The 19638-nt window shown below is 46.0% G+C and overlaps 1 protein-coding gene across 5 annotated transcripts in view; it reads right to left on the bottom strand.

Moving 5' to 3' along the window:
- smtnb (smoothelin b) overlaps positions 1–19638 on the bottom strand; it is an 87487-nt gene that overhangs the window by 38080 nt on the left and 29769 nt on the right. For all 5 annotated transcript variants that reach the window (XM_088936098.1, XM_088936100.1, XM_088936099.1 and 2 more), the window contains exons 6-8: positions 9628–9727; positions 2102–3381; positions 66–120 (exon numbers count right to left, since the gene is read on the bottom strand). In XM_088936098.1, coding sequence (XP_088792224.1) covers positions 66–120; positions 2102–3381; positions 9628–9727 — 1435 coding nt within the window. The remainder of the gene's footprint in view (positions 1–65; positions 121–2101; positions 3382–9627; positions 9728–19638) is intronic.

Below are 19638 nucleotides of genomic sequence, written 5' to 3'. Positions count from 1 at the left end.
TCCACTCGCTCCCACACAGCTGCTCACTGTACAGCGCTCGACTGCTCGCCCGCAGCGATTCTTACCCGAGTCCTGGGCGGTGCGCCGCTGTGCCGGCGAGGGGTCCGAGCTCCCGGGGCGCTGTGGAGAGGAAAGACAGGAGTCATCTCAGCTCAACTCCACTGAGCCTCCCACCCAGACTCGCACAATTAATAAACTCTGCCACATCACTCCTCTATAAACCACGCGACAACAAAGCATAAAATCACCAATATAAATATATTTTAAATAACTGTGGTTGCATTTTATCTATGTTGTTACTTATTGAAAGCTTTAAATTACAGAGCAGTTTCTGATTTTCAGCACTTTCGCTGCTTCTCAAGGCAGAGTTTCTGTTAGAAGAAGATCTTTTATCACACTACAAAAGTTCAGTTTTTCCCCAACTTCTTAATGTTCTAAAACTGATTTTTTTCTTTTAATCTTAATCAAGCCAGATATTCTTGTTGACAGGGAGGCGGAGAACGAATGTAGAGCCCAAAGAAAAACGTGAAGATCCCAAGATCACCCCAAGAAGGATGGAGCTGCAGGCCACAGCTGCAGGCCCCCCTGTGTTTGGCTTGGCTGGAGTTCAAAGCCACATTCTATTCTAACACTTTTCATGCGTTTATGCAAAAAACTGTGACAATGTGAGGTGAAAAAACCAAGACCTTTTGAATCTGAATCGTATTCTGTTTCGTAACTAAGGAATACTAAGGCTTGGGTGTACAAATTCAACCAGAACCAACAAAAGCTGGACAAGGTGTTTGCTCGGAAACTCAAAGCACAATATATTGCTCCTGTGTGCTCCATACATCTGGAATTACCGATGGTGATGTTATTCTAAACGGTGTACATGTACAGAGAACCGTGCGTCCTTTTCTTTTAACGCTGTTTTTTTCCCCTCTGGCTTTAGGTCACCCTGCGCTGAAAATGTAAACACATTCTCTACAGTCAGCTCTTCACAGTGATGTCATGGAGTGAGGGGCGTTACGGGATATCGGCATTCGTTCCACACAGAACCAAACGTGGACTGTAAAACTGCCCGTGTCCGTTACCACAATCCCAGTGAGAAAACACTCCATAAACACGGTGAAGAGTGTACATCCATCTCTTGCTGTGTTTATCAGTTTTTTTTCTTGTTTGAAAAGCTAATCTCCCTCTTGATTTAAGCCAGAACCCCACAGCCCCTGTGTTCCAGAAGAAGACAGTGGAGGATCCTCCTTCAATCCTGGCTCTTCAGCTTTGTCTGGCTATTTTTTCAAGTGTATTCAACACATCATGGAAACACTTGCCTCTACAGCACATTTATTTCTGTGACTGAGTTACAGAGATTAGGCGTATTATGCTTTGGGGTTTCTATGGCGATGTGATGTTTATTAAGAGTCAGCTAACTTATTTTGCAGGAGTTGCTGGTGACATTTAGGGACAAAAGTAAAATGAGCCCCCTCTAGTGCTCAGACTGAAGAATGCATGCGATGGACAGGACCCGAAGCTGCAGTTGTGCAGGAACTAACTTTCTTTCCAGGGCTGTAGTCACTTCAAGAGTACTTCCTGACTACTCCCTTCATTTGGAGCAGGGCTTTTAATAGCATATCAGTTCCAAAGAAGACTGTAAATACATCTGAAGAAAAAAGTAGTCCTCTTTAATTCTCTCTGCAAACAACCCAAACTCCTCACCTTTCTGTTGTGAGATGACTGCCTAAGCGAACTTTCTTTACAGACTCGATTGTGGAGAGAAAATGCGCAGGGGACACACATGCAAGCTCTGAATGTAAAATGTCCTTTAACTCGGAGTTCTTGCACAGCATCAGGCAGCATGTTCTACAGCAGGCTGTCATGAACATTTGGAGCTCAAATCCCAGAAGTCTAAATAAGGGTTGCTGTGTCACTATTTCAAGTCTCTTTAATTGATAAAAAAAACCAAATTCAAAGTGAGAACTTGAGAAATGAGATAAGTGTTTTATATTGTCGTAATCAGTGGCTGAGAGATGTTGCACTTCTGTGGAGACAGAACTACGCTGTGTTTCAGACAGCAAGAGTCTTGCACAGTTAGCTGTAGGTATTGACATGCCTGCAGACTTACCAGTCTTTCACTGCTGCTCTCCTTTGCTTTCTCTCCTCCATTTAACTGGCCATTCCTGGAGCCAGGGTCCCTCCTGGACATGATGTTCCCATCCACTGCCTCTCTGTCTGTGGTCAAACTCTCTTCGCTGGAGTCCTGTACAACAGCCCCTTCTGCAGTCCTGGTCTCGCACTCCACCTCAGAGTCGGTGCTTGAGGAGCTGGTCGCCCCCTGTGACAACAGGCCCAGGCCCTGCTCCGAGGCTCCGGAGTCGAGACGCTGGCGTGACGACAGGCCCAGGCCCTGCTCCGAGGCTCCGGAGTCCAGCCGCTGGCGTGACGACAGGTCCAGGCCCTGCTCCGAGGCTCCGGAGTCCAGCCGCTGGCGTGACGACAGGCCCTGCTCCGAGGCTCCGGAGTCCAGCCGCTGGCGTGACGACAGGTCCAGGCACTGCTCCGAGGCTCCGGAGTCCAGCCGCTGGCGGGACGACAGGCCCAGGCCCTGCTCCGAGGCTCCGGAGTCCAGCCACTGGCGGGACGACAGGCCCTTCTCCGAAGCTCCGGAGTCCAGCCGCTGGCGGGACGACAGGCCCTTCTCCGAAGCTCCGGAGTCCAGCCGCTGGCGCGACGACAGGCCCTTCTCCGAAGCTCCGGAGTCCAGCCGCTGGCGCGACGACAGGCCCAGGCCCTTCTCCGAAGCTCCGGAGTCCAGCCGCTGGCGCGACGACAGGCCCAGGCCCTTCTCCGAAGCTCCGGAGTCCAGCCGCTGGCGCGACGACAGGCCCAGGCCCTTCTCCGAAGCTCCGGAGTCCAGCCGCTGGCGCGACGACAGGCCCAGGCCCTTCTCCGAAGCTCCGGAGTCCAGCCGCTGGCGCGACGACAGGCCCAGGCCCTTCTCCGAAGTTCCGGAGTCCAGCCGCTGGCGCGACGACAGGCCCAGGCCCTTCTCCGAAGCTCCGGAGTCCAGCCGCTGGCGTGACGACAGGCCTAGGCCCTTCTCCGAAGCTCCGGAGTCCAGCCGCTGGCGTGACGACAGGCCCAGGCCCTTCTCCGAAGCTCCGGAGTCCAGCCGCTGGCGTGACGACAGGCCCAGGCCCTTCTCCGAAGCTCCGGAGTCCAGCCGCTGGCGTGACGACAGGCCCAGGCCCAGCTCCGAGGCTCCGGAGTCCAGCCGCTGGCGTGACGACAGGCCCAGGCCCTGCTCCGAGGCTCCGGAGTCCAGGCGTTGCCGCGATGATACCGGCCCAGAGGGCTCCTCTTTGTTGAGAGGATCCAGGATTAAAACCATTCTGGGCGTCTTCCCTGTAGGAGGAAAAAACACCCCGTCACAACTGTAGGAAGTACAAGTCCAGAAAAGTGCTGGTCTTCTCACGGCCGTGATGGAAACCACCAGTCAAGAGGGCTGGCTATCGAACAGGAGGAGACCGAGGGATAGATGTTAATAACACACCGCCAGGAAGGCAACAAACCAGGGGAGGCCATTCAATCAAGCCCATCCAGTTTGATTTTTTGATCCCTTACGTGCTGGGGTTACTGGTCATACTGGGAACAGCCACCCCACCAATCAATCCCAATCTGGTCATCTGATCATTTCTGGCTATTAAAATGAAATGAGTTTAAAAAACAATTAATAGTTTTTAGGTTAAGCATGTAAATGCCAAAATTATTTGATCTTCATGAAAGATTTGAACACGGGGAAAAAAGTTGTTGGGGCGTTCAGATGGCAAGAGACCGTAAAAATGAAACACAAAAAAAGTTCAACTACCAGATCTGAGGTGATTGAAGTCCAAGGGCAAAATTATTACAGTAAACCCTTCGTTTAACGGACTAATGAGAGGAAGGCAAATGGCAAATGTGTTAAATTAAAAATAAGATTTTTTTTTAGTTCAAAACACATTATTCGAGAAAAATAAATGTATATATTTTACATAAGCTTCCAGATCTTTAGTCTTAGTTTTTAAGACTTACAATCAACCGTTAATGACGATTGTTCCTGGGCCTTTTTATCATGAAATACAAGCTGTTTATTTCAGGTGTAGTAAAAACATTGTATAAAAATTTGCTAAAGCATACGAAACAATCATAACCAAATGTCCTTCCACTATAGGGCACCAACGATATTCCTGAAATAAAAACCTATGGGGAATACACTACTTTTTCCTTATTTTATTTGTGCATTTTCTAAAGCTTTTTTAACATACTGTTGGCATTTTAATGCATTTTTAAATGATTGTCTTTGAAAATTCTGCAAAAGCATAAGAAACGCCAACACCCATCGTAAGGAATATGCCTGCCCCTTTAGGCACTATTGATATTCATGTTTTTAAGAACTGTTTAAAGATACGTTGTAAGAAAGATGTAAAAAAGTTTGTCGTCTGGACTAGCTGCTGTTTTTTTAATGGGGGAAAAGTCTGTTTTTTTCTGATTTTACACACAAAATCCTCCTAGATTAAAGCAGAATCCGTTAAACAGAGGGTTTACTATACTCTACCATTTTTATCCTACAAACAGTATTTGAATAATCATGCTACAGCTATAAGAGCATGAGAGCCAGAATCAGCTAAGAAAAAAACTCTGGAGGACAAACATATTTCCTGCAGAATGAATCACAACTAGGTACGGACAATGCAGGGCCAGATGTGGCATCTATTTCCAGTGTGAACACTGGGACAGGAAGTGGTAAGCGGGCACAGGAAGTGAAGTGGGGGGGAGACAACTCAGACGCCCATAGCTAACTCACCCCTGACATTCCTCTCTTCAGGAAACCACATTCCAAACAACTGCCCACTTCCTCCCCTCCCCGTCAGCTCACTCCCCCCCGACCAGGGGGGAGAGGGAGAAGTTCAGCACTAGAGCAGCGGCTGTACAGAAACCCGACACAGATCGCTTCACAAACAAAGTCATGTCAGATCCCTTACAAGAGGGAGTTTGTCTAAATATGAAAGATGCCTTGTCCATCTCCTCAAACACACCCTTCTGCTCCAGAATTCTCCTCCAAAACGAATAGAATTTGTCTAGTACAGCTCTTGGAAAACTAAAATACAGGGTTCGCTGCCAACAAGCACAAAAAGAAGTCTGTGGTGACAGTACTTGGAGGCTGCAGCCTCTTCAGGTTTGCTTTAGTTTTACCACGTCAAAGCCTTTGTTAACTACTTGTAGCAGTTTTCTATGAAAAATGCTAGTGTTTTTTTTACTGAATTACGCTAGCATATTATAGTATACTATTATAGGGTATTCTTTTATATTGTATGATACTTTGTAACAATACGATTTTGTCCTGCATTAGCCTGGACTAAAACTGTTTGCAGAGATTTGCATGCTCACAGGTTTTGGTCTTGTGCCTCATCTGCAGAGCTACAAATAGAAACCAACATTGTTAACACAAAGCACAGAAGCACTTGTTTTGTATACATTCAAAAGTGCCCTTGGCAGGCCACTCACTTCCTGCTGACCGCTGGCCGCTGGCCACAGTCCTGGTAGGAGTTAAGATCCACGCAGGTGCACAGTGCTTCAATCTGCGCTTCTGAGGTGAGGTTTCGTGCTGCTCATGAATGAGCCTCCGAATGAGGTCGACCTTTTCCGACTGGAATGTGTATTAGCAGATATAACTATCACTGCTGATCAAACGTAACTGCGAAACAGGGCTTCCTGAGTGCCAGCTGTATTGGGGTCTCATTATAGGTGGGTACCTGCAGTTCCACAGGGGCGATTCTGACTTCAGCCACCACAGGAACATTTGCTTATCAGGTCCCGAGAACTCCACTGCAATCGATTTGCATAATGGGCAAAAGGGCATTGCAGTTCACCAACAACAGAATATTAGTTCTGCATCTTTCTGCCAAGAAAAAAACATGCACTAGATACTAGATACACTTAGTACCTCCTAATTGTTTTGCAATTTGCTTTTGATTTCTCTGCTGCAGGAGAAATGGTGTTGTCAACAGCTGCACACAGATCACTCCCAGGTGCACAGACTTTCCAAGCACAGCTGTCCGTACAGTGGAAACCCAGCAGAAAGGACCTGCACAGGTGTCGGAGGGCTTGGGCATCGATCCACAGGGATGAATTACTAGCACTGCCAACGCAGGAGTACAGCCTACACTTCAAGGCAGTCGCGTGTTAGATCTCCAACGGGCCCATTTCAAACTGCACACACGTCTCATTTTTCTAACTGGTAGTTTTCTAAATTATAACCTGCTCCACACTGCGGTTCAGTGAAACTGCTCCAGCTCTTTCCAGCTCGCTCGCCGGATTCCTGCGGGTTTTCACATCCCCTCCTCCTGCTCTCCCCACAAGTCCCACGAAGCAACAGAGCAGCAAACAAGAGAGCTTCCCTGTTCCCCGTATTCAGCAATATTTAATTTGGGCCTGTTAAACCGCCAGTCAGAAATTGCAGGGTGGAAGTGCTGGAGAGAGGAGAATAATGTATTTTTGGTCATTATTCAAGCACTTGTGTGCTGAGAATGGACTGCTTTAGCACAAATTAATGACATGGTGCAATGGAACACACTGAATTGAATGGCCGGGGAAGTACATTTGGAACAATAGGGATAGAAATGTTTTAACCTTTAAATGCACCAAAACAAAACGTATAAAACAGCTCCATCACTGCTCGTTAGCCACAGAACATTAGCACTAAACAAAATTAAAAAAAAACTTAGCATAACTCTGCATTAAAGGTATTATGGGGGTAATCTCTAAAGCATTTTCAATTCAAGCTGGTTTAACACTGATACTTTTCCCCAGGTCATGTCCTGGCTGGAAGAGCTGAAGAAAACGGATGCACTACTACTACTGCACTGTCCTCTTCTGCTCACCAAAGGACACTTGGCCTCTACAAATCCAAACATCTGGCTCAGCGGTTTTGTGATGCCCCGATGAAACTAAGCGGTAGGCAAAAATCAGAAAGTGCTGTGTGCATAAACTACTTTATGTAGCTTCAGTACACAAGCCCATTCAAAGCAGCCTGTACATAACCAGACAGATTTGCACCGCTTTGGCATCATTAAACATGTTCAATAAATATAGAACACAAACTAAGCAGAAGCAGCAAATGGACACTAAAGATAGCATTTAATAAGACAAACAGGAAAAAAATACAAATTACTGTGTTAAGGCTGAAATGTTTATCACAGGTGCTTGTAAAATCACCTTCGGGGAGTCTGAATAATTCAGAGAAGCAAGGCTGCTGGCGTGTGTCTATCTGGGAATAAACTGGCGCTACAAAAGGCCTCGCTAAAGTAAACCTGGCTTCTTATCTGGCACAGGCTTACCTATTGTTGGGTTTCCATGCAGGAGACTAAAAACAGTTCATCAATAATTCAGGCTACTAAAGAGAAACAAAACTAACAAATGCAGCGACAGAAGGGAAATCTGATTCATCAGCGAGCCGAGCCAGTGTTTCACCACTCCCACGTGTCTCCCTGTTCAAGCCACATAGATCAGTGCACAATCTGCCCATCAAAAGCACTTCAGATTCACTTGTTGCCTTAAAAGATCTTAAACAGTTTTGACGTGTATGCAACACGGACACGCAGACAGTCTCTGCAGTCTTGTGGCACAGGAATAAAGGAGCAGTTAGGTGCCAATTCAAACCCGTCTCCCCCCGGTTTTGGAGTGGAAAATGAGTCGAACGTAAGCAAGGGCGAGGACTAACCACGTGAGTAAAATGGTCCACTCCAGCAGGAGACGGGCAGAGAAGGGCCAGACAGGGCAGCGGTCAAAGATGCTCGGGACTTTGGGACCGTTTCGGAACACAGTCTTCCGAGGCAGAAACGGCCAGTTTTAAAGCGATCGTGTGTCTGTCTTGCCACAAGAGCTCTCAATGTTGGCTTGGAGGTCTATATACAAGTGAGCATCCTGGTAGCCATCCTGTGCCTGCTGAACCTCACACTGCCCAGAGCGCTTCTCACTCCTCACACTTAACGCCACCCCAGCCACGGGGAGCACGTCCTGTCCCGCTCACTCTGCTCCGGGGTGTCATGCCGGAAGCTGGATTTGGGCCGATGCAGTTATGGCACTTTGAGAACAGATTTAAGCAATGCAGGAGCGAGCCAGGTCTGGGGTGAAGGGATGAGGCCGGAGCAGGTGTCTGAGGGCCTCCTCGGGCTCTTCCCTCTGGACTGAACGTCACAAGCTCACGCCCAGATCTGGGTGCGGACTTACTGCCTGACAGAAGGACGAGATGTCCTGCCCACACTGCAGACAGTAAAGACCCAGAGCTGGTGCTGTTATGATTGAAATATCCAAAACAAATAAAAGTCAAACCCATCAGTCCAACCCAATGACGTGACCATGAATATTGAAGCTGACGCACCTTCCCAAACTGCTGTTTGACAGTTTTCCTTCTGAGAAAAGTATAGAACTGACATTTTTACTTGAACATCATTAAAGCCTTTTAAAAACTTGCTTTTACCACCTCTGCCACCTTTATAGACAGCAGCATTACAGTCCATTATCTCCTAATGAACTCAGAATCCTCACAACCCCACAGACCACTTCAGAACGTACAGAGGAAACAAAATGGGAGGGCACAGGCAGTAACTACATGGTGCAGCGTAAACCGAGAACAAGAGGTGCCTTTATGCAAAGAGTTGTAGAGGTGTGAGAGCTTCTCGTTTGTGAGAGCTGTGCAGACTGTAAGGTCTACAAAATTTGCCATTTACATAACACACAGACCTTAACTGAAGCAGCTAAAACTATTCATTTTTCAATTTCAATCTATATCTACTTTTAAGAAATTACTGACTTCAAAAGCAACAATCCTTGTTAAGTTAAAAAACAGTTGATAAAGTGTGGCTGTCTCATTGCAGGCCCCTTGGATACAGTGAAAGGTATCCGTATACATATATAGATAATAATAATAATTGCTTACACTTATATAGCGCTTTTCTGGACACTCCACTCAAAGCGCTTTACAGGTAATGGGGACTCCCCACCACCAATGTGCAGCCCCACCTGGATGATGCAGCCATAGTGCGCCAAAACGCTCCCCACACACCAGCTCTCAGTGTGGAGGAGAGCAGAGTGATGAAGCCAATTCATAGATGGGGATTATTAGGAGGCCATGATTGGTAAGGGCCAATGGGAAATTTGGCCAGGACACCGGGGTTACACCCCTTCTCTTTTCAAGAAACGCCCTGGGATTTTTAATGACCACCGAGAGTCAGGACCTCGGTTTTCCGTCTCATCTGAAGGACAGTGCCTGTTTACAGTATAGTGTCCCCGTCACTATACTGGGGCATTAGGACCCACATGGGCCACAGGGTGAGCGCCCCCTGCTGACCCCACTAACACCTCTTCCAGCAGCAACCTCAGTTTTTCCCAGGAGTCTCCCATCCAGGTACTGGCCAGGCTCACACCTGCTGAGCTTCAGTGGGTTGCCAGTTGTGAGTTGCAGAGTGATATGGCTGCTAGATATTTAGATCAGCTGCCTGATTTATTACAATGAAAGAAGCATGACCTGAAATTATCAGAAATGCTCAGATGCAGACTCCCCCTTCAAGTAATCCTTGTTAAAAGCACTAAATGCTGAGAAGAGGTCCTTACCTGCTATCTGCAGCTCTCGGTTTTGGGTATCCTGACTGCGCAGCTCTCGGATCTGAGCTCTGATTCGCTGCCTCTCCTCCAAGCTTTCCTGCTCTGGGTCCTGCAAACAACAAGAGCAAGGGATCTCAACACCGGCTGTCTTCTACAACAATCCATCTTTTTCATGAAGTGTTCAGAATGCCGCAAAGACGTATTGCATATCATTAATCGGACTGAAAATGAAGGAAATGACACTTAATTTCACAGTTCTACAAAACCCTTTCCTTTAAAGAATTAAGAATGTATTTAAAAAGAACAGACTTCGCTTGCTCAGCGTATGAGCTTGTTCCACTGCAACCCTTGCAGGGTTTCTACAATGAAGACCCAGAGAAGCCTGAAGTGCGAGTTCTGCGGACTCAGAGAAACACTCAGCCTGGCTGATGGGCAGTCAGGCACGTCTATCCTTCCTGAGCAGCACAATTCAGACCAATTCAGGTCAGTGCCCTGGGTTGTCATGACAATGCAGTTCAGCACACTCCTTTCCGAAGGGCTGCTATAGGAGGAAGTAACGAGCTACTCAGCCACCCCGGTACCCTGGGCTCCTTCAAAAGAAGGCTGCTAGCCAATTGATCCGAGGATCACATCCATATGACCATCAGTACCATACGAGCTAGATGGGGCGAACAGCATCCTCCTTTTTGTGCCTGTTCTACCGATTATACAGGCGAATGAATTTGGGGAACAGAGTGGGGACTCGCGCAATATGCACGAGAAGAGTGACCTCAGTGACCTCTGCCCATAACAGCGTCTGCCATTTTATCTGATTGGAAGTGTAATCAACACAAACAGTGGCTTTGTCCAACTATCCCAGGCCTTTCATTCCAGAGCTTCTGCAAATATGTGAAATAAAAACATTGAGAACTAATAGAGCATTTTTTCTTATAGCATATCAATACATTTACAATATTAAAAAAAATGCACAATATCCTCATCTAACAATTGCATCGAAGGTAATATGTAGAACACTATTCTGGGTATACATAATCTTTCCATAAACACAAGATTATTAGGTTTAAGAGTTTATTAGAGTAAATAATTCATGTAGGTTAGCAAACTGTTTTTAGTTAATTTAAAAATTCAATGTTCTCTCACAGAAAAATCAGTAAAATTCTATACAAGATCATCAGTAGCATAGATGGACTGTACTTAAGCCAGGTTTAGCATCTTTGCAAACCTCACAAGATTAAGTGGTTAAAGATCCTTCTTTAAGCAGACAGAGACCTAAGTGGAAGAAAGATGGCCATACAGTATGTGACCAACCCCTCCAGAATCCTCATTTATTTAAAGCACATCAGAATCAGCCAGAGCCTGTTCAAGGGCAGACAGCAAAGCTGGCAGGCAAACAGAATGGAAATTTTACTGGGAGACGGCTGAAGGATTCACAGAGGACCTGCGACATGCAAATTCTTTCCCTTTCACACACAGCATGCAGTCATCAGATTCCCCTCCCACATCCAGAAAGATGCTTACAGGGAACCACTTTCTACCTTTTCCTCTCTATTAAATCAATGAACAGACACTTGCAATTTACAGATCGTGTGGTACAGCATTGCAGATGGTCAAAACTCAAGTCAAGCAGCAGCTCCTGTCAACGTGCACACTGCACAGACAGCTGACAAACCCCTGTGGTGTGCAGGAAAGACCCCATGAGGTAATCTTGCTCTCTTTCAAAAGAATGTGGATTCAGAAAACAATGGTGATTGATGCCGTGAGAACAACCTCCTAGTGACTGAAAGAAGGCTGAGAGCTGATTCACGTACAGTTCACCTCAAGTCTGCAAGAGCTGGTGACAAGGTCACACTTCACCGTTCTCTTACTCCTGCGGTACAAGAGATAAGAAACCCTCAAATGATTTAAACGTCTCTCACGCCAGTTTGGAGAGCTGGTCTGTTGACTGTTCTGCCCCAGGCAGTCTTCCCACAGCATGAGGCATAATTACAGCTGTTTGGTCTCCTGTGCGTGAACAGAACTGCTAAACAAACAGGAACGCCCCAGTGTTTGGGGCGGCAGACAGTCCCATATGGAGAGGGTCAGTGGCTGAGCCTTCAAACACTGGCCCGCCCACAGAGGACCATGGGACAGCACCCCAGCAGGGCTGACTCATACTCCAACTTCCTCAGGAACTGGCTCCTCGCCAGCCTCTCTCAGAAGCTCCAGACTCCTGTAACTCATCACACCGAGGAGCTGTCTGGACCGTCACACTTCACCCCTGCAGGCAGCACAGTCAGCGCACACGTCACACACCGACACCTTCACGGCATCATTCAATCTGCGCCACATCCTCGCACTGACGGCAGCAGGCAAATTAAAACTCAAAAGAGCTTAAAATTTAAAAAAAATTAACAGAGCTTAACTGGCATTACAGATGAGTTAGTGTTGCTAAAGCAAGAACAGTAAGCAAAACACGTACTGTCTTTCAGTCTCTCATTTACTGATGCAGTTTGTATTGGTCATCCACGAAGGGCAGGCTGGGTAACCAGCTTTCCATTGCAGAGCAATTTAAAGTTTAAAGAACTTCATGGTTTTGTACAAATTCCACCGATCACTTACATTTTCTGTGCAAATTTACTCAAAATAAACAGAGCAGGAAGTATCCAGCACTTATGGACTGACAGACTAAAGGCCATACAATCTAAAAACTATTTCTTCTCTCGGATGGGTATTTTTTTGTATCTCCTTCCTTTTAAGGGGTGTGGTCAGTAGGTCACTTTTTGACAGGTACAGCCAGGTCACTCACCAAATGCACAGTCAACAAGTTCCCAGCTTCTTTAATCTTCCAAACTCAACAGAACACGAAATAACGAGCGGCCAGCTGTGCTGATTAAATCAAAGATGAGCAGATAACAGCAATCAGAAGCCATGCATTCTTTCAATTCCTGTCTCCCACTCCCCTCAGTAGGGCCTTATCTGCAGACTCCCATACAGGCAGTCCTGCAGCAAAACACAGCGAATCTCCCTCCCAGAGCCCTCTGATGGGATTAAAGCGAGTTCCTGTTGGATAGGAGCCATCTGATATGGCTTTAAGGTACTGATAAAGTTTAAAGTAGAACACAAGTGACGTTTTTATCAAAGCTCTAGATTTCATTTTTGTTAAATAAAAAGGTCTATCAGAGATATATTCATGCTGGCGGACTATGTATCAAAGCAGACAGAACCTTCTCTTGTAATACAATCAGGAAATGTTTTGTCTCATTGGTTTAACAATTAAGACAAACATTTTTTCCCCCATTCTTAATTTGAACCAAATGGGCAACACCAGGAAAATTACCAGTGGAGTCTCGAGGGTTAATTAACAATGTGCCCAGACGCACAAAACTGATGCCACTGAAGTGCATAACTTAATTTAAATTCTACACTTTTAACTAAATATTCAGATGCATGGCTAAAAGTTCTAAAACTAAATTCCAGGGGGTGGTATGCTGAAACTGTATAATTCACCAGTAAGTCCTCATTTACTAAATTGTGTGCAATGCTGGTCAATACATTATAGAAAATGCTGCTCTGGAATCCATCTAGAGAACTACAACATTGCAGATACTGTGCATCCCAGGGCTTTAAGACAAGTCCCACACTGACAGGCTGAAGGACCTAGAGCTTTTTAACCTTGAAAAGACAATTATGGTAGGATCTCAAAGAAGTATTTAAAATCCTCCACAGTCTTGAAAAGCAGCTCAGGGGGTTTCTTCAGAGTGAACAGTGGAAAGGGAAAACTGCATGGCAGTGTATTTGAAACAGGAGGTCTTTCTCCAAGCGTTGTGGCAGTTTGAAACATTGTACCATGCCATGCTGTTCAAGCCGATACCCTGGCTTCTTTCAAGAGCTTATGTGGGCATTCAGCCAAGATCAATATCATCAAGACCATGGCAGCCAAGTTCCCAACACACAGCTGGGAACAGAACTGGCCCTCTCCCTGAATTTACTACAGTGACTAAAGCCTTGCAGTCTGCCCAAACCCACTGTCTCCTGCTACACATCCGCATTATGGCTATTTACTTGTGTCCTCATTCAGATTTGACTCCACAGATTTGCCTTTTCACTGTGAGCACAATGATCAAAGCTTTATCAAATTCTGGTCTTGCAAAAGTCAGAAGAAAGAGAATGAAGCACACACACATCATCTTACCCAGCACTGTGAATATCTACTTATAAAACACTATTTAAAAGAAAAAACACTTTTTAAAGTATAAAATGTAACAGATAAAACTGCAACTCATAAGAGGGAATCAACTACAGGAGAAAAATGTCCCACAGAAGAGGGAGCAGGTCTAGACAAACAGTAGAGCAGACCTGGCTGAGCTGTGAATTGCTCAAACTATTATTACACTTACTAAGCTGTGACTGAACACTGTCGGTACCTGCCATAAGGATTAATCAGGGTGGAATACGCAACACATCCCTCTGCTACCTCTCATCTCCACATCCCAAGAGCCCGAGATTAATTTACCGACAAAGCACACAATTCCAGATGAATCTCTTACGCAAATTAAATGAATAATTGCTGCACGCCTGGATTACTGTTCCAAATACTTCCAATGTAATTTTCAAAATCTTAATATCGGTAATAATACATCCATTTTCTAACCACTTTATCCAATTCCGGGTCACGAGGGAGCTAGAGCCTATTCTGGCAAGCGCAGGACACACGCACGCGCGCTCACACACCCTGGACAGGACGCCAGTCCATCGCAGGACACACGCACGCGCGCTCACACACCCTGGACAGGACGCCAGTCCATCGCAGGACACAGACACACACACCCTGGACAGGACGCCAGTCCATCGCAGGACACAGACACACACACCCTGGACAGGACGCCAGTCCATCGCAGGACACAGACACACACACCCTGGACAGGACGCCAGTCCATCGCAGGACACAGACACACACACCCTGGACAGGACGCCAGTCCATCGCAGGACACAGACACACACCCTGGACAGGATGCCAGTCCATCGCAGGACACAGACACACACCCTGGACAGGATGCCAGTCCATCGCAGGACACAGACACACACACCATGGACAGGACGCCAGTCCATCACAGGACACACAGACTCACACCAGGGACAATTTTCCCAGAAGCCCATTAACCCACCAGTATGCCCGTGGACTTTGGGAGGAAACCGATGCTCCCAGAGGAAACACACAAACCTGTGGAGAGCATTCAAACGCCACACAAACAGCATCCCAGGTCCAGAACTGAACCCAGGACCCCAGCACTGAGGCAGCAATGCTAACCACTGCACCACCATGCCACCCACTTGGAAAGTCTAAAAGCAAACTAAAAGAGAATGCTCACAGCTCACCATTTATTGGGCCTACAGCTAAGGGATTACAGATGGTAAATCCTGCAATATTCAATACTGTTTTTTAACTCGTACAACATGCTTGTCAGAGCAGAAATGAAGCCCAGCACCACTGGCATCACGTGTAGAGCTCATCGGAAGTCTCTCTAACCTCCTCAGCAGTAACCTTCAGAGCATCTCAGGGTGTAACCCTGCACATCACGTGGTAATCCAAGCTGCACTCAGTTTCATGGGTAGATTATACCGTGATTGACAAATCAATGAAATATCAATTAGAATAACAAACTCAAAGACACACCACTGAGTAAAGGTAAACTGTCATTTGCACCAAACCACTACAGCGGTTAAGACTACTGTAATTGCCCAAAATATATAACAAGTTTTTTTAATTACAGTTGATGAACATGCGCACACCCATTTCTATAACCTGACTGTGACCACTGGAACAGGGTTAGAATGCTTGAGAAATTGAGGGTCGCATGCACACCCACTTAGGAGCAAAATGGAAAGGCATAAACACGTAACGTAGCATGTCATGCCTTAGCCTAAATTATTTAACTTAAAATTAAATCAAATCACCTCAGATTACAAGCACAAGCTACAGCAAGCGTCAGTTTAAGAGCTGCACATATACAGTCTCCCTGTGAAAGCTGCGTTTTTAATATGGCATGGCTATGGAAAAGAACTTATAAAGCACAGCAGCTCCCTAAAAACTGATTTTACTGATCACAAAAGACTAAAGAAGCTAAAAAAATTAAAAAGACAAAAAAACTAGAAGCTAGATAGCAACTTAAGATAACTTAGGAATAGTTCAGTGGTGCCTTAAAAAGATAGGATTCTGCAACCAATCCTGCCGTTTCAGTTCAGTACAAACTTCGATAAGTCCACTTGTGAAGAAGTTAAAAGCTTTTTCCAAAGCTTATCAGATAATCTATTCTCCAAAAAACAACCAAAACAAGCAAATTCTGTTTGAGCCAAGTATAGCAGTATACATCACTACAAGAATTAACAGCCCCAGGAAAGCCAGGTACCAGACAGTACATAAAGGAAACCACATATTTCATCTAACCTCAAGCAATTTCACAACAGGAATAATAATGAAAACTGCATATTTGGTCAAACAGCTTATTGCTTTCATAGTCACTTATTAAAAAAGTGAGATCCGGGTGATGAACAGACATTACAACAATTTCTATTCGATTGTTGAGCCTGATAAGCCTGTACCACACATTTTGAGAAATGAAGGGCATCAATTAAAATCACCCCACACATACCGCTTTTATTTACACACTTGTGTCCAGCTTGTAAAAGTGTTCCCAGCTCTCCATTGTTTCAGTAAATTATCTTCTGTAATAAAACTCCGAGTGAGTCTAGAGACTCTCTCCTGTGACAAGGGAGTCAAGACTATATTCCTGTAATTCCTGTAGTAAGTAGAAAAGTGGGTACCCACCTCAGTGTGCCTGTTCCCATAGGCTCAGTGATCTCAGAAGAGCTCCCTCTCGGCCAGGACACACATTACTCACTCTTTCACACGCTCGCTCACACATGCACAGAGCCAGCCCCTCCCCTCAGCTCTCGGCTCTGCCCTCCCTCTCCCTCTCCTGGTCTGCTTCACGACAGCACAACAGGAAACCAGGCAGCTTTAACTTCGGTTTAACTCAAGTCAACCTTTTATTTTAAACTCTATCTACTCTATAAACCAAAACCAGGAACAAATCTTTGCTGGACTATATTCCAGAAGGAATCTGTCAATACTACTATGAGATATTAGGTGGGAAAAAAACCTTTAAATACTATTTTATATTCTTCTCATTGTTCCACAAATATCCCCATTGAAGACACTTAGTTCCTGGTGGACAGCTCAGAGAACATGGGTCAGAGGATTTAAAGACATTCTACATGCAGTAAGTGACCATCAAAAACTGTTATGGAAACCAAGGTTTTCACTTCACAGTTACCAAGCTTCTCTAATACTCAGTTATACTGGTAAAACCAATTAGATAAGCTTGCTTTTAAAATCTTCACCTTACAGCCAGTGAAAATGCTCTTTTCTCTGGGTTTTGTGGGACCTGGTCATTTTGAAGAGCACTAGGGAAAACCAGGAGCAGAAGGTAGGAAACTGAAACTCACTTAATATCTGAAGTTTATGAAACATCTTTTAAATTGCAGTGTTTATGAAACACTTTTTCTCTCCTTACAGCTGCTAGGAGCCTGTAGTCCGCCCTCCTTTGTCAAGACTCCATCCCAACACTTCCGGACTTCAAACTTTTAACTGCTGTCGGATGTCCACTATCTTTCCGATCAGTCTGCTGCTTGCCTCCCTTCTCCTCTTCCTTCGGAGGTCAGCCTTTAAGATCTCCGCTTCTCCACTTCCTACAGGATCCAGGATATTCCAGGTAGCTGTAATGTTATTGTTCACTTGAGAAGTGCTCCCTTTCCAGCAGCAATCCATCTGTACACTGACCCGAGGGACACAAGCACTGCCGCCTGCGATGAGACACGCGTCCTGGGATACAGCAGCACCACAGTTAAAATGACCAGAACTGCTGGACTTGTGTGTCTGTTGGAGAATGGAAGCTGCTTGCCACAAAATCACCACATTACACAGATACTGTAGATGCCCCCTACTGGCTGGATGTGACAAACCCACACCTCCGGAATGCCCCACTGGTCTGAGATAGTTCAGAACCGCTAACAGCGGCATTACCCTCACTGCTGGACGTTAAGAGGTTCACATGTTTACAGACTCTACTACAGCGGCTCAGCCGTAGCAGTTATCTGCAAATGAGCTGCTCTCCGCGTTCTCCCACAGTAACCCTGTAGGTCAGGAGTGATGTCATAACACTGGTTCCAGAGCGAGAAGCCTGCAGGGAAAACAATACCAGACCATCCTGAAACCTGCCTCCAGCAGCTCGTAGTACTACCGCAAGAGCTGTGTGGTTTGTGAATCATTACCAGGATTTATGACCATCCCTCCAGGTGTCACAAGGAAAACCCCTCCGAATGAGACAAAGCCCTGCAGACACACCTCTTCTCTGATGAGCAAATGGGCAGGCTGCCCACCTGTCTCTCAACGACAGGGTTCTAACATGCTGAAGCGGCTCCCTTAGGGACTTGTACAAAACAGAAGTTTCACACTTCTTTCAACACATTCTCACTCTCCCATCAGCAAATCTCAAGTTTCTAGAACAGGCTGCACAGGTTACTTCAATGAAGTCCTGTAACAATCTCTGGTTCACCTCGGTGTTAATGAGCAGGGCACTACACACACCACATCAATGACAACAGCTACCATTCCCAAACGGGTGAGGTCATGTTTCCCATCGCTGGGCCTTGCAGTGCTCATCCTCTGCTCCCTCTTCTATCCTCAGCACAAGAGGTGTAGAAGAGCACTGCAAAAAATATCCACCCTCCTGTTCCCCTGGGACCCCCATCACTGCAGGCTCTGGACCACTCCTGCACCTCTTGTCGTGCAAGTTAACACCGGCACAGCTGCACGCTGTCTGTGAAACAATACGAGGACACGAGAGTGGATTTTAGAAATTCATCATCACCAATTATTTTGATCAGACCTGCCCAGTTTGGGAACCTGCAGCTGTATGTTTCCCACATGCCTGTCTGCAGCTCCGAGCCCTGTGGCCACACAAGGAGAGAATGAGGAAGGGAACCGGACTCCTCCAGCCTGCCCACCTCTGAGCAACACATCGCTGCCCCCTGCACACCAGCAGGACCTGGGAGGCTGCAGGGGCCGCGGCGTCTCCACAAGAGTCCAAGCCCACTCACCTCACCCTGCCCTCAGGGCAGATCTCCAGTGGAGAACCCTGGTCACAGTCAGCTAGCACCCAGGCACATCACAGCCTGGAGCAGCATGGTTCTGGGACACTGCGAAATTTCATGAGGCGTTTCTCAGTCTCTTAGTGTCACATCTCTGTCCTGGAAGCTATATTTACGTTATGTTTTTTTTCCCCATTTAAAAATGCTACATTGTTAAAGGCCTCTGCAATCATAACTTTCTTATGAATGAAACAATGCATTCAGAAGACTTGTCTTTACACAAAGAGCTGCGGGAGTGTGCAACAAGCTATCCCCAAGGCTCCCTCAGGAAACATCGGAGATAAAGGAGATGAAATCGCCACCTCCTATTTGAACTCTCACGGTCTTGCCCTGTGAAAGCCTGTTATACTGCCCATGTCCACAAGAGGGCGTTGGATTCAAACATTTCTTCCACATTGGGCAATTCCTGTGGCTCCAACTGCATATTGACAGATGGTTAAGAAACAAACAGACCACTATCTGGGTTTCTTTTACATAAACAACATTTAAATAACAGACATGACAGTAATGACCAGCTAGATCCTATTTACTGTCATCAAATCTACTCCCCTGGAAAAGCTCACCACAGTTCACTGTGGTTTACAAGAGAGGAGAATAAACATCTTCTGGGCCCTGAGCTTCGAACAGCTGACTGCAGCCCAGAGAGGTTCCAAACACTGCTCATTTTTTTCCATACAAGACAACATCAATCACTCCCAACACAACGTTTTTTCCTGCAGTCTTACACACCATTAGAAAATGTAGCTTTTTAAATGCAGTACAAGCTGATACCAAAAAACTTTTACATTACACTTTCTTTGAACTGTATTATTGCCAAGTAAGCTCCTCAGT

This window comes from Atractosteus spatula, chromosome 17 (assembly GCF_055471065.1).
Source record: "Atractosteus spatula isolate fAtrSpa1 chromosome 17, fAtrSpa1.hap1, whole genome shotgun sequence".
NCBI lineage: Eukaryota > Metazoa > Chordata > Actinopteri > Semionotiformes > Lepisosteidae > Atractosteus > Atractosteus spatula.
The sequence above is the reverse complement of the archived record's forward strand: the minus strand, read 5'-3'. Positions and strand labels throughout refer to the sequence as shown.